Source organism: Gopherus evgoodei, unplaced genomic scaffold (genome assembly GCF_007399415.2).
Source record: "Gopherus evgoodei ecotype Sinaloan lineage unplaced genomic scaffold, rGopEvg1_v1.p scaffold_37_arrow_ctg1, whole genome shotgun sequence".
Lineage (NCBI taxonomy): Eukaryota > Metazoa > Chordata > Testudines > Testudinidae > Gopherus > Gopherus evgoodei.
In genome coordinates, this window is record NW_022060049.1 from 3,811,216 (window position 1) to 3,825,138 (window position 13,923).

Below are 13,923 nucleotides of genomic sequence, written 5' to 3' on the forward strand. Positions count from 1 at the left end.
TGACGTACCCCTTGGGAAGACCTGTGCATCCCCCTGGGGGTACGCGTACCCCTGGCTGAGAACCACTGCTCTGTAAGACGGGGAGGTGATTGTCCCACCCTGCTCGGCACTGGGGAGGCCTCAGCTGGAGTCCTGCATCCAGTTCTGGGCGCTGGCACTTTCGGGAAGATGTGGACACGTTGGAGAGAGGCCAGAGAAGATCCACAAACATGAGCAGAGGTTTAGCAAACCAGACCAGTGCGGAAAGGTTCAAACATGGGGCATGTTTAGTCTTGAGAAACGACAACTGAGGGGGACCTGAGAACAGCCCCCACTGAGGGCTGTTACAAAGAGGCCAGAGGTGTTCACGGAAGGGCCTTCCTACCTGTATGTTTGCCGTGGTGGTGCAGCTCTGTCTGCCCTAGGGTTTCAGAGACGGGGGAGGGGTAATTTCTTTTATTGGACAAACTTCTGTTGGTGGAAGAGCGGCAGCTGTGGAGACCCCAGTCCTCGGGGCGTTAAGAACAGGTTGGACAAACCCCTACAGGGATGGGCTAGGGATGAACTGGTCCTGCCTCAGCACAGGGGCCAGCCCAGCCCTACATGTCTGATTGCAGGAGAGCGGGAGTGCTGCTGGGGCCTGCGGGCCCCTGGGGCCGTGGCTGCTCGGCTGGGGGTGCTGCTGGGGCCTGCGGGCCCCTGGGGCCGTGGCTGCTCGGCCGGGGCTGAGAATGCCATGGGGCTCTTTGCAGACGGCCCCCAGCTGGTCCTAGCCAGCAGCTCCTGGGTTGGAATTTGAGCAGCAGCTGGTCCGGGCTCCTGCCTGCAACCAGGACTGGGTTTCATGGGCCCACAGAAAGCCTAAGGAGAGACTGATCAACCATGGCTGCCGGCTACCAGCCCCCAGCGCTGGGGGGACTTGGCTGGCGCTTCCGGCCCCATCTGGGAAGTGGCGCCCACTCCTGGGACCCTGTGTGCATCAGGGGAAGGGGGACACCCCGAGGGCAGCAGATTTCATAGAAAACCGCAGCTGAGCCTGCCTGAGAAATGAAGCCCAGACTGTGCAGAGCTAAATCAACCCAGCTGTGCAGGCTGCCTCTGTGGGGCTGCAGGCTAGGAAATTGGTCGGGGGGCTTAGCCCTTCCACCTCACCCCAGCAAGGCTCTGTCACCTTAACCCCTTGTGACCCCAGGAGGCACCGTTCTCCTGAGGCCTGAGCCTCTGGTGGTTGTTTCTTAGAGTCCAACTCTGGCACAGAGCAGCCCAGTGGGGTGGGCTAAGGGGAGGAGCTCCGTCGGCATGCAGAGGAGTAGGCTGTTATCCTGCAGTGGAGCGGCTGCTGGGAGGGATGTGACGGACACTCAGTAAACAGATGGGGGGGTCAGTCACGCCTGGGCGAGCCTAGTGCATTGTGACAAGGGTCCAGGAGGGAAATCCTGGCCTCGGTGCCCCCTGCGTGGCCCTGCCTCCTCCCATGGTGCTCTCTGTGCCCCTAATGGCCCTGTTGACCTTCCCAGGTGCAGCCGACTGAGCTGGGCTAACGATTCAGTCTGAGGATGCTAGATCCGGATGAGAGTTCGGCTCATCCGCCGGTAGGCAGATTGGCTGTGCCGGGTTGGAGTGTGTTCGTGCCAGTGCTGAGAGCATTGTGTGCCCGTCACTCCAGTCGGTGGATCTGCCTGATGTGTGTGTGTGTGTGTGTGTGTGTGTGTGTGTGTGTGTGTGTGTGTGTGTGTGTGTGTGTGTGACAGAGAGTCACTTTTCCACAGTCCATTCCCAGAGCAGCCCCCCACCCCCATCAGCCCAGCCTCTCCCCCCTTGGGATGTGCTCCTGCCCCAGAGTTTGTGCCCAGGCTGACGCCAGCCTGGCTCCCTCCCTCCCGCCAGCAGCTGGGCTCTGCAGTGGCTCTGATCCAGCGCCCCAGGGCGAGCGCACATCTGTCCAGCATGGGGGAGGGCAGAGACGGGAACTGCGGGGACTGTCTGCACTTTGTCTGGGGCCGCGGCGGCGGGAGTCAGGCCCATTCCATTGCGTCAGAGTGAGAATCACCCGTTTGTCCTGGGATCATTTCTCAGCACCAGCCTCTGTTCCTCCAGTGCCCCCGGGGGGGGGGGGGGCGGGCAGCTCTGATTTCACCCCCAGACTGACCTTGGGGGCAGGGTATCCTCGGGGCTGGGATGGTACCGACGGGGCTGTGTCGGGGGGGGAGGGTCCCCAAGTGCCTGACAGTCTGTGCAGGTTGGGGGGAGGACACATCCCTCACTTACACCGTTTCACAGCAGGGTTACTCCAGATTTACACCCCCACATGGGAAAGGAGAACTAAGAGCTTCTGTCCAGGTGGTGGTAACTGGGTCTGGTTTACAATAGGGTGACTCCGGGGGTCAATGAGAGGAGACTCGCCCCCCCGCCCAGCTGATGGTGCTAAGCGCCATAGGTCCCTTGGGGGTGAAAGGTCTGGCCTGGGTGCTGCTCTGCCCCCCCCCCCCCCCCCGTGCCTCCCTGGCTCCCCAGGAGTTAGCGTAGTCTCTCCTGTACTCAGGCTGTGGGTCAGATCCCTCCCTGGGGTGACTCCACCCAGACCTGCAGCTGGATCTGGGCATGTCTCCTGGCCTCTGGATCTCTGCCCCTCACCCTGCTCCTCTGTCATTCACCTCCCCGCTGCTTGGCGCGGGCCCAATCCTGACCCCCAGCCCGCTCCCAAACTTTCCATGCTCAGATCCCCCCACCCCGAACAGCCAGGAGTGTCTCTGCTGTGGCTGCCGAGAAGAAGGATTGGGGCTATTGGGCGGGGGCACGGAGGGAGGGGCCCTGGCTAGCTGCACACTGTCTCTTTAAGGCCCCCTGACACCCTGCCCCCATTAATGTTCCTTTTCATCCCTTCTGCCCCCTGGGAAAATGTTCTTGGCCATTGGGAGGCAGCTGCTGGCCAAGGCCTGGAGGGGCCAGATGGAACAAAGGGACAGTTATTCTGTGCGCCCACCTCCGGCTGAGACATGAGCCTGAGACATTCCCGGGGGAGGGCAACATGGCTCATCACCCGCCTCCCCCCAGTGGGGCCTTAAAACGTCAGGAGAGCTGAGTTGTGTCTGTGCTGGTGGCAAACCTGGAAGGGGAGTGCTGGATCATACCTGGGAGCACAGAAGCTGGGATGAGTCCCCGTTGGGTCAGGGAGGAGGCACATGCCAGATCCAGGGTAGGTGTACTGGATCCAGGGAACTGGTTGGGAGGGCCTGTCAGACCCAGGAGGGGGCAATTCGGACCTAGAGAACAGGGGAGACAGGTTGGACCCAGGGGTAGGTGGGAGTCTGGGGGGCCATGTGGGACCCAGAGAGCAGGGGGGCGTTTGGGGGTTCAGGTGGGAATCCGGGTCAAATGGGGGCAGGTTGGATGCAGGGATTGAGGAAAGACAGGTGGGAATCCAGGGGGCGGGGGAGTTCGGGTCTCTCGAGTGCCTGCGTCAGCTCTTGGCCGAGGTTGTTCCATGGTTCACGGCTTCCCGTCGCGGTGGGAGGGGACGGCGCTCACTGGTAGCGGTCACCGCCCAGCGGTTGCCATCTGAGGGGGCAGCCTGGGGGGGCGCAATACCCCAGCTCCTGCCAGCTACACGGGACTCCAGGGCAGCAGCAGCAGCAAGCCCTGGACAAAGTGCTGGAGTATTATTGTTGCAGTCCTGGGCTGACCCAGCAGGGGGTGCTGTGGGGAGCAGGGCAGGAGCGCCAGCTGTGGGTGGAGCTCCCGGCTGTTCCAGATCCAGCCTCTCCCAGCCGGGGGCGCTGTGGGGAGTGGGGCGGGAGCTCGGGCTGTGGGATACTCGGGGGCAGGGGAGGACTGATTCCCTGCTAAGAGGGTTGCACTGGGGCTGGTGGTGGTGTGGGGGGCTGCATGGGGGATTCTGGCCACGTCCCTGAGAGGACAGAGGGGGCAGGGCCCCATAATCACATGTCTCTCTGGGCAGAGTCACGGCAGCTCATCGCTGGTGGGAGGGTTTGAAGGATTCTCCCTCCATTCCAGCCTGGCTGGTGTTTGAGCAGCAGGGAGGGTCCTGGGGGCTCCTTGTCCCTGCATCTGATGCTGCAGCAGGCTGCCGGTATGTGTGAACGTACGTGTCTGTACCTCTGTGCCCGTGCATGAGTGTGTGTGGCAGGGCAACGACTCACCAGCGCAGCACCTCCTGCTGGTCATCTAGGGAATTAGCTCTTCCAGCCCAAAGTGCTCTCTGCAGGCCAGTGTCTCACCTGCCACTGGCCCCGTGTCTGCCCCCAGCAGTATCCCACAATTTGGGTCTCCCCACCCTGGGGAATCCCCAACCTTCTATCCCAATTTGCCTCAGTGGCTACTGCCAGTCATCATTTAGCCCAGGTGTGGGCAACCTATCAGAAGTGCTGTGCCGAGTCTTCATTCATTCACTCTAATTTAAGGTTTTGCGTGCCAGTAATACATTTTAATGTTTTTAGAAGGTCTCTTTCTATAAGTCTATAATATATAACTAAACTATTGTTGTATGTAAAGTAAATAAGGTTTTTAAAATTTTTAAGAAGCTTAATTTAAAATTAAATTAAAATGCAGAGCCCCCTGGACCGGTGGCCAGGACCTGGGCAGTGTGAGTGCCACTGAAAATCAGCTCACGTGCCGCCTTCGGCACACGTTCCATAGGTTGCCTACCCTTGCTTTAGCCCCTGCTCACTAGGGCAGACTACAGTCTGTAAACCACTCATCTCTGGCATGGGGGGTTGGACCAGCTGCCTCTGCCTATTCCTGGGCTGCTGCTTTGCAGACCCACTACCTTTTGTGGGCCTTTAACTAGGACTGAAGCCTGGGGCTTTGCTAGGCTGGAGCTCCCCAGCTCCCTCAGCCCGTCCCCAGCACAGCTCCACCTCAGGTATCCTACTCAGCTTCCCAGGAAACCAGGTCCTTCCCTCTCAGGAAAACTAGAGAGTGTTCTTCTAGCCGCTGGCCCTCAGCCCTCTTATAGGGCTAGCTGTGGCCTGACTGGGGGCATGGCCTCACCTGAGGCTGCTTCCCCAATCAGCCTGGTTTTTCTCCGGCTACAGCCCTCTCCCAGGGTTGTTTTAAGCCCTTCGGGGCAGGAGCGGGGAGACCACCCTGCTACAGTGTGGCACACGTGTTCCCATGCGTGGGTGTGGGCGCCCCGGTATGTACATCTGTACTTGTTCACAGACGTGAGCACACATCTGCATGTTTGTGTGCATGCCTGAGTATGTGTGCACATGAGCACTAGCGTGTGCGGTGCATGTGCCTGGCATGTGGATAACTATCCTGCTCAGGCACTATGGGAAGTCAGGGGACAGTTGAGGGACCAGACCCAGCCCAGCATGAACGCTGGGGCCGGAGCCTTGGTGTGGGGCTGTGACGCCCCTTAGTGGCCAAGGCTGTGCAGTGCCACTCTGTGGACACAAAGGTTCAATGGGGGCGGGAGAAGGTGTTGCAGGACTGGACTGGCCTTGGGGATCAGGTCCCCTGTGCTCCAGTCTAGCTCACCGTGGTGGAGACTAAAAATTGCTGACAGGCATCGTATGAAATGAGTTTGGCCCTGCTTCCAAGCTGGGCATCAGGACTCCTGGGATGAGGGGAGTGGGGTCTAGAGGTTAGAGCCGGGAGTGGGAGCCAGGACTCCTGGGTTCTATCCCCAGCTCGGAGGGGAGGGGAGGGGAGTGGTGTCTAGTGGTTAGAGCAGGGATAGGCGTCAGGACTCCTGGGTTCTATTCCTAACTCTGCCCGTGCTCCAATGGCCCATCTCAGAAGAAAGGCCTCCAAGGGGCCAAAGCCCTTTGCCCCGGGTGGGGTGGGAGATGTCCCAGCGAGGCTGGGGCTGCCTGGGAACAGGCCCTGCTGCTGCCCCTGTTATAAAGAGCCTGAATAGCCAACACGCCCCCTCTCCAGGCAGGACTATGGCTCGTGTTTTAATGGGGAGGGGACGTCACCCTCAGGGCCGACTGTCCTGGGACACGGCAGCTTCTCCATCACGTGGAGTCGCACAGATGAGCTGTCCCCTCTCAAGCTCTGCACTAGCTCCATCCCCAGCTACGGGCTGGATGCCGGAATCCCTGGGTCATTCTCTGGCCCATGCAGTGCGAGAGGCCGGATCAGCCTGCTCCCTTCCTAGGCTTAGACTTTCTGAATTAATGACTCGGCCTTCGCTCCCAGGGGACCTGTGATGCCGTCACCTCCCCAGCTCCCTCGTCCTCTATGGAGTCTCCCCGGGGGAGATCGGCCGGAGCTGAATTTCAAAGCCGCGCCCCCTTTCTAGCTCCCATCCTAGGAAAGCACAATGGGGTCCCACAGCCCGCTGTGCTTCCCCTTTGCACAGCACCTCGGGCACTCGGCCCCTGGGTCCTTTATCACCTGGTTCTTTGCATCCGCGTGTGGTTAATGACTCAGAGCAACAGGCTCTAAATAAACACCAGCAGGAGGGAACGGATCTGGGCCGATACCTGAGTGAAAAGCCGATCAACAGCAGCCTGTGTTGTGCCTCATCCCTCTCTCAGTGCTTCCCCTTTCCAAGCGGGTTTGTCCATTCCATGGCTGCACTGGGTGACATTGAGTAAGTCATTACCCCTCACTGTGCCTCAGTTTCCCCATCTGTAAAGTGGAGAGAATGCTCCTCCCTTTGCCTATTACCATGACCCTTTTGGGTGACAAACTGGCTCAGTGTGTGTCTGTGCAGCGCCGAGCACGATGTGGCCCTGATCTCGGTCAGCTCTGGGCAGCACCTGGCACCATAGGAAAGTGCCGCTGCCAGCATTCTACGGACACCTAAAAAATTCCAATTTTGCCGCTCTCAGGTCCCAGCAGGGGTCAGGGCCGGCTGAGGGGGAAACAGCCCCACACAGCCCTGCTGCTGGAGCGCTCCTCCCTCCACACGGCAGACAGCATCACCTCCCAGGGGGCCAGTGAGTGCGGGCCGGGGGGCAGGGCTTGGGAGATGGGTCTCTGGGGGAGTTCATGGGGTAGCTCTGGGGAGGGGAGTGGGGGGTGCTGGGCAATGGGCAGAGGGAGTGCTGGGTGGCAGGGCACCGCCTGTGGTACCCTGAAGCTCCCAGCCCCCTCCAGACAGTGGGGTCCCCAGAGCTCCAAGATTGGAGGGGAGACCACTAAGCCCTTGCGCCTAGGGGTGCCCTAGCTATAAATCCGGCCCTGACAATGGGAGCTCCTGGTCTTTGTTGCTCATACACACAATAAAAGACCCAGCTGCCCTGGTCAAAAGTCCAGTTCCCAACTGGAACCAGTTAAAAATATGACCAGTGATCCCAGCTGGGGCTGATTTCCCAGCGCACCAGGTTTCTGCATTTTTAATTCCACCATCGGCAGGGCCTTGACTGGCCATTGGCCCAGGATTGGCAGGACTAGGGCTGCTGGGGGCGTGTGCAGATGAGTGGCAGTTACCGTCCGCCTATGGTGCCTTACCCTGTCTCTGCCTTCCAGGGCTCTGCATCACCCTGTGCCTGTGGGGCGCCGTGACCCAGAATCATGGCATACAAGGTAAGACTGACTCCTCCTGGCTAACCTTCCCCAGCACTCCCAGCTGCCTGGGCTCCGGCCTTCGCCTTCTCTGGCCCCTTTCCCTTGTGGGAGGAGAGTAGAGTCGGGTTGGGCGAGCCGGGAGCAGCCCCTTGGCATGAGCATCTTGGAGTGGGTTTGTGGAGCACGGTGTGTGCAAGGGAGAGGAGAAGGCCCCTGTGTAGCCCTCTCCTTCCCTTCCCAGCCCTGTGGCCAGCAAAGAATAGACACTGGGGCCCAGGGCTCTACACTGGGGGCTGGAGTGAGGGTCAGATCCCCTTTGTAGCCAAGGGCTGGGTTATTGGACAGCCCGAATCAAACCCCTGATGGTGCAGATGTTAGAAGTGGCATTTGTAGGTGCCCTGTCTAAAATCGGGCTGAACTGAAACCTGGGACCCACATGCCCAGCTGGGGCGTGTTTGGGATCAGGACTCTGCACTCCAAACCCAGCTCTGCTGCGAATCCCAAAATGGGATTTGGGCAAATTCCCATTGACCCACTGGAGTCCCCCAGTGCTGCATCCACCCTGCTCCGTCTGCTCCCATCCCAAGCCTTGCAGCCAGCTAAGCTGCACTGGGATCCTTCCCCTCACTCTAGTCAGAGGATCCCAGCGGAGCCAAACACTGGGCAGCTAAAGGATCCAGGAGCCCCCATAGGCAGGTCACAATCTGGGTCATGGGAGGCAGCTCAGGATCCAAACTGGCCTCACGCCCAACTCTGCTCTAAATTAATTCAGAACAGAGCCGGGCAGGAATTTCCCAAGGAGCCATTTTTTGCCAGAAGATTCTGATTCGGTTCAGAGGAATGTTTGGTTTTACTTGGGAAAAAATTGCACGGGGGGGTGAGAGAGGAAATAATTTTCAAAACGAACAACGCCCGTTTTCCGGTTTAAAACGAGGTTTCGGTTTGAAATTGAAGCTAACGAGAGTAACGATGTCAGCAACCAAAAGGAGAAAAATGGGGTGAGATTGAAAACGTTTCACTTGAAGCAACGCCTGGCTCTGCCTGTCTGTGCCGGGGACACCCCGGGGAGCCAAGGCCTCCTGTGCAGCCGAGGGCAGCTTGTTGCCAGGCGGTGAATGGCATCAGAGCTGTTTGCCAGGCGCCCGGGGACGAAATTCAGCGAATGGGGCATATGAAAGGAGTCGGTCCCACTGTGTGTGTGTGGGGAGCTGCTCTGCCCAGCTGTTCCCGCCCCTGCAGGTACCACTGAGGACTGTAACATCCATATGCTGTGCCCAGCAAACAGCAAGTGTGTGAACAACACACACTGCACCTGCCTGGATGGATACCAGCCACATGAGAATCGCTTCTTCACCGACCCAACGGAGACCTGTGATGGTAACAGGGCTCCCACGTTGTCCTGGGGGGCACTGGGACAGAGCAGGGCAGTAAGGGCTGGAGCAGCCAACTCCACTGACTGCAGGGCCTGTTGGGGGTGCTCAGCCCGGCTGGAGAATGATGGAGGGAAGCAGCTCAGGTGAGAGCCACCCTCCTGGGGACTGAAACAGGGGCCTCCAGAGTGAGCAGCAGGAGCTGCTGCAGTAGGAGCCAGGAGTGTTGGGCTCTGTGAATTGGGCACAGGGTGGGGGGACCCATAACACTGACCCGTACGAATCCCAGCCTGGGCCTTAATCAGCCCCCTGGGTGTCCAGGGGCAGAGGGGCCCCACGGAAGCAGAATGGGGCCGCCCTGACTTTTTTCTCCCCACACACACTCACAGGATGGAGGGAGCAGAGGAGAGGCAGCTTGTCACCCCCCCCCAAACACACAGGGAGCCAGGAGCCACAGAGGAAGTCTCCCCACGCTCCCCTCACATGGGGGAATTGAGTGTTTGTGGGGCCGAACCCACCACCCCCAATACCTGGGACAGGAGGCTCGGGGGGACTGTTTCCAATATTCCAGCAGCAGAAATGGGTAACTGAGAATCAGGCCTTTAATCACTAACTGCTCAGGGGCCCGATCGCCTGGGTCCCGTCACCCAATTCAGTGCAGGAGGATGAGGGGGGTCATACGGGGAACGTCTCCCTGCCAGGACTGTACAGAACATCCCCTCTTGCATTACAGATATTAATGAGTGTCTGGGGCCAAGCCCAGCAGAGTGCGGACCCAATGGAAACTGCAACAACGTGCCTGGGAGTTACTACTGTACCTGCCTTGATGGCTACGAGCCCAGCTCTGGGAGAGCCAACTTCACGCACGCGAGTGAGAACAGCTGCCAGGGTGAGCTCTCCCCTGCCCCCACCTGCTGAGAGCCCCCCTCGCACACACAAATGCTCCTTCCAGGCCTGGCGCTGCACCGGGGCTGCTGCAGGCTTTGGCAGTGGCCCGAGGGCATCAGCGAGGGTGTGATGAGACGTGACCCTCACCTGCTCCCGCAGTGCATGGGGCTGGGCTCACCTCTGTGCCCGGCGCTTGGATGGGGAATAAACCCTCAGGGATAGAAACAGACGCACGGAGCAAACTCCTTGTGCTGCAGTGATGCGCTGGGGAGAGGCGAGGGGATCCGCGCTGGCCCCAGCACGCAGCATCTGAGCTGCTAGTGTCCACCTGAGCTGGGAAGTGGCCCTGGGAACGACTCTGGGAATTGGGCTAAAGTGTTCTTGACTTTGCCCCCCTCCCCTATTGCTTGAGCTTCGCTGCGGGCAGGCAGCCATGCTCTGCTCTGGCCTCTAGGGGGCGCAGCTGCTAGTTTGAGGGACCCTCCCATGGCCCCAAGCTCCCTGCGAGGGCAGTGCTGTGAGGAGCATGTGCTGTGACTGGCATTGCCAGCCCAGCCCCAGGCGTCCCTGAGGCGCTCCGAGTTCCAGCAGTCTGGGGCGGGGACATGGGATTGGCGTTCATCGGCTCTGTGTGCTGTCCCGGCTCTGGCCAGGTCGCCAGCCCAGCAAACCTCCATCGAAGTGCCCAGACAGCTCAGAGTCGGGTCAGTGGCCAGGGCGCTCGGCCAGGTTTATCACCAATGCAGCCCGGTGCCAGCACCCAGAGATGCCACGGGGACAGAGCCACACGTCTGCCTCTGACAATGGACCCTGACAGTTACAGACTGAGACAAACCATCTGGGATAATCAACCTACGTACCAGCTTGTCTGTTTCACAACATGCTTGTTACTCCCCCACACCCGCTTGTGCCTTTCTCCTGCTGCTTCAGACAAAACATCCCTTATTCACCACCTGGCTTTGTACTTTACTCCTGATGCTTCAGACAAAACATTCCCCACCCATCAAATCATCTGATCATGCGCTAGGCAGGGGATTCTGGTGCTGGGATGTGGTTACACAGTCACTGTGCTGTAGCAATGCGGGCAATATCGGTGCTGAGTTTGTGCGCTGGATGGTGAACTTACAAACAACCCTCTGCTTTGTGACAGAGTGTGACTGGTGCCTGGGGAGGCCCCACTGAGATTGCGCCATCAGGGCAAACTGTAGAGTGGGGCCGACAATCCCCCAAACTGCTGGTTATTTCTAATACTTAGATTCACCAATTCAGCAACAAAACAGCTGCTCCGATACGGTGCTGCTTCCCCAGAGCCAGAAGCAGAGCTCCCGGCTCCTTTAAAGGGAGAATTTGGGTCATTTATCCTGCAAGATGCTTAACTCTTTCTGGCTCAGTGTCCCACAGGGATGGACTTTTGCTCAGAGCATCATTTCTGCTGACTTTGATTTGGGCCTTGTACCAGGCCCCTGCTCCAGGCTCTCTCTGCTCCAGCTCCAGGTCACTCCCCCAGGACAGCACTGTGAGGGGCATGTGCTGGGACTGGCATTGCCAGCCCAGCCCCAGGCTTCCCTGAGACACCCTGGTTTCCAGCAGCATGGCACATGGACACACAGGCTGTCCAGCTCTGCGTCGCTCCCCCAGGGCAGGGAGTTTGCCCAGGGCACAGACCAAGATGTCTCTCTGGGCTCTCAGTGGAGTGGATTTGGAGCCCCCTTTGTGCTGGTGAAGCTGGCGCATGCACCAGTGCCAGTCCCCTGGCAGGGGATACCCACATGCTGGTGTCTCCACTGGGGGACGCTGGAAGCTGCCAGCTGCTAAATCACTTTGTGCTGGTCCCTGTCTGTGCTCCCTGAGCCCCCTGAGTCAGCAAAGCACATGCTTAGCTCCAGCCCTGCACAGCTACGCACTTAACTCGGCTCCAGAGGGTCTTAAGTGCGTGGCTGAGCTCGTGATGACAATCCCAGGCATTAAAAAAATCAGATTATCTGAGAAAATCACGAGCTTTAGAAAGACCAATGAGCAAAGGGGCAGTGTGTGGAAAGAACTGAATTGAGAAGGGGCAAACTCAAAGCCGATAGAAGGAAATACTCCTCCACCCGGGGCAGCAGTAGCCTCTGGAACTCACTGCTACTGCGGCATGGAAGCTGTGAATGTGTCGAGGTTTAAAGAGGGACTGGCTGTTTCTATGGGGAACGACAATGCCTGGAGCTGTGCTAGTTAATGGACAATAATTCTGTGAGGGAGGGAAAAGCTCCTACTTCAGGACTTAAGCCGGGGGTCTCAAACTTCTGGCCCGTGGGTCATCTGCGGCCCGCAAGCCTCCCCAGTGTGGCCAGTGGGGCTCCAGCAGTTTTGGGGCCTGGTCTCTCCCTTGGCCCCACCTGCCGCCCCTGGGTTCTCCCCGATCACGGGCCCCAGCAGCGCAGCGGAGCCAAGTGGTGTCTGTCTGCTCTCCCCAGTGGCTGCCGGCCCCTCCCTGCGGTCCAGGGGTGGGGCAGGGCTGTGCCTCCGCTCGCTGCCACCGCTCCGAGTGCCCCTGTGACCAATGGGACACTGTGGGGGCGATACCTGGGGGCAGAAGCGTGCAGTTGCCCCCTGGCCTACCCTGCCTTGGAGCCCCAGGTAAGTGCCGCAGCCCCAACCCCCTCCCAGCACCTGCACCCCCACCTCACATACTTCCTCTAACCCAAAACTCTCTTCCAGAGCCTGCACCCCCACCTCACATACCTCCTCCAAACCCCAAACTCCCTCCCAGAGCCTGCACCCCTTCCTCACATACCTCTGCCCGACCCCAAACTCCTACCCAGAGCCTGCACCAGGTCCTCACACCCCCTTCTGCCCCGAAACTCCGTCCCTGAGCCTGCAGCCCATCCCCACACACCCCCAGCCCACAAACTCCCTTTCTGAGCCTGCACCTCATCCCCACACACACCCAGCCCCCAAACTCCCTCTCAGATCCTGCACCCCATCCCCACATTCCTCCAGCCCCCAAACTCCCTCTCAGAGCCTGAATCCCCTCCCCACACACACCCAGCCCCCAAACTCCCTCTCAGATCCTGCACCCCATCCCCACATTCCTCCAGCCCCCAAACTCCCTCTCAGAGCCTGAATCCCCTCCCCCCACACACCCCAGCCTCCAAACTCCACCCCAGAGCCTGCACCCCAGACTCCCTCCCCCACCCAAACTCCCTCCCAGAGCCTGCACCCCAATCTCCTATCTGAGACCTCCTCCCCCACCTAGACTCCATCCCACAGCCTTAGATAGGTGGGGGACAGAGTTTTTGGGGGATGGGTTCTGGGCAGCATGAGTGACATTGGCCACTGGGAGGATTTGAGGACTGGCACTGGCCCTAAGGTAAATTGAGTTTGAGACCCCTGGCTTAAGCCGACCTCCAACTATTAGAGACCAGGAGGAGCCTTAATGGGGGAGGATTATCCCCTGGCTGTTGCTGCGGGACTCTTACACCTTCCTCTGTAGCACTCGTTGCAGACGGGATACCGGGGTAGAGGGGCCTTGGGACTGACCCGGGCTGGCAATGCCTGTGTGTTCCTCTGTGATTGGAACCTGAGGGGGATTTCTGCCAAGTCCCAGTTTTCCCACCCCTTGGGCAACTCAGCTTCACACATGGACTCCTAAATCTCCCCAAATCTTGGCCCCATTGGAGCTTGGCCCATAGAGGCCACAGTGGCTGAGCAGAGGTCTGAAGGTCCCCTTCCCTGAGTTATGTTCACGGCACACACACACAGTTAGAAACAAAGCATCACATCCTCTCACTGGCAGGCTGCAGATCAACACGGGGTTATTTCTTAGAATCCAGAACCCTAGAACACGAGGACCCCAAACAGAGAGAGACAAAGCAGGCTGCTCCTGAAGGCAGATGAGCACAACTAACCCCACTTTGCTCTAGGTTAGCCATTTGGCAGACACACTGCTGAAAACCCAGATCACACGCTTGTCACCTGAGCCCCCTAGCCAGCAAGCAGGACCAGGAAAGCCCCTTGCAGACGTTAAGTGGAAGCTTGTGATGCTAACACAGTTTTCAATACACCGTATTCTCGAGTGGCCATTCCGCAGCCAGAGCAGCCTGCTGCTGCCTGAGCATAGCTGAGAGTCAAGCCTGTGATTGTTAAGCTGCTGGGGGCCTGGGGGCCTGGGTCCCGTCACCCAGTTCAGTACAGGTGGGTGATACAGGAACGTCTCCCT

At 59.2% G+C, this 13,923-nt stretch overlaps 1 protein-coding gene across 3 annotated transcripts in view; it reads left to right on the forward strand.

Annotated features, from left to right (window-relative positions):
* The window catches only part of LOC115642049 (CD97 antigen-like), a 55,755-nt gene that overhangs the window by 17,280 nt on the left and 24,552 nt on the right, over positions 1–13,923 (forward strand). For all 3 annotated transcript variants that reach the window (XM_030545422.1, XM_030545423.1, XM_030545424.1), the window contains exons 2-4: positions 7,426–7,482; positions 8,704–8,841; positions 9,568–9,723. In XM_030545422.1, coding sequence (XP_030401282.1) covers positions 7,426–7,482; positions 8,704–8,841; positions 9,568–9,723 — 351 coding nt within the window. The remainder of the gene's footprint in view (positions 1–7,425; positions 7,483–8,703; positions 8,842–9,567; positions 9,724–13,923) is intronic.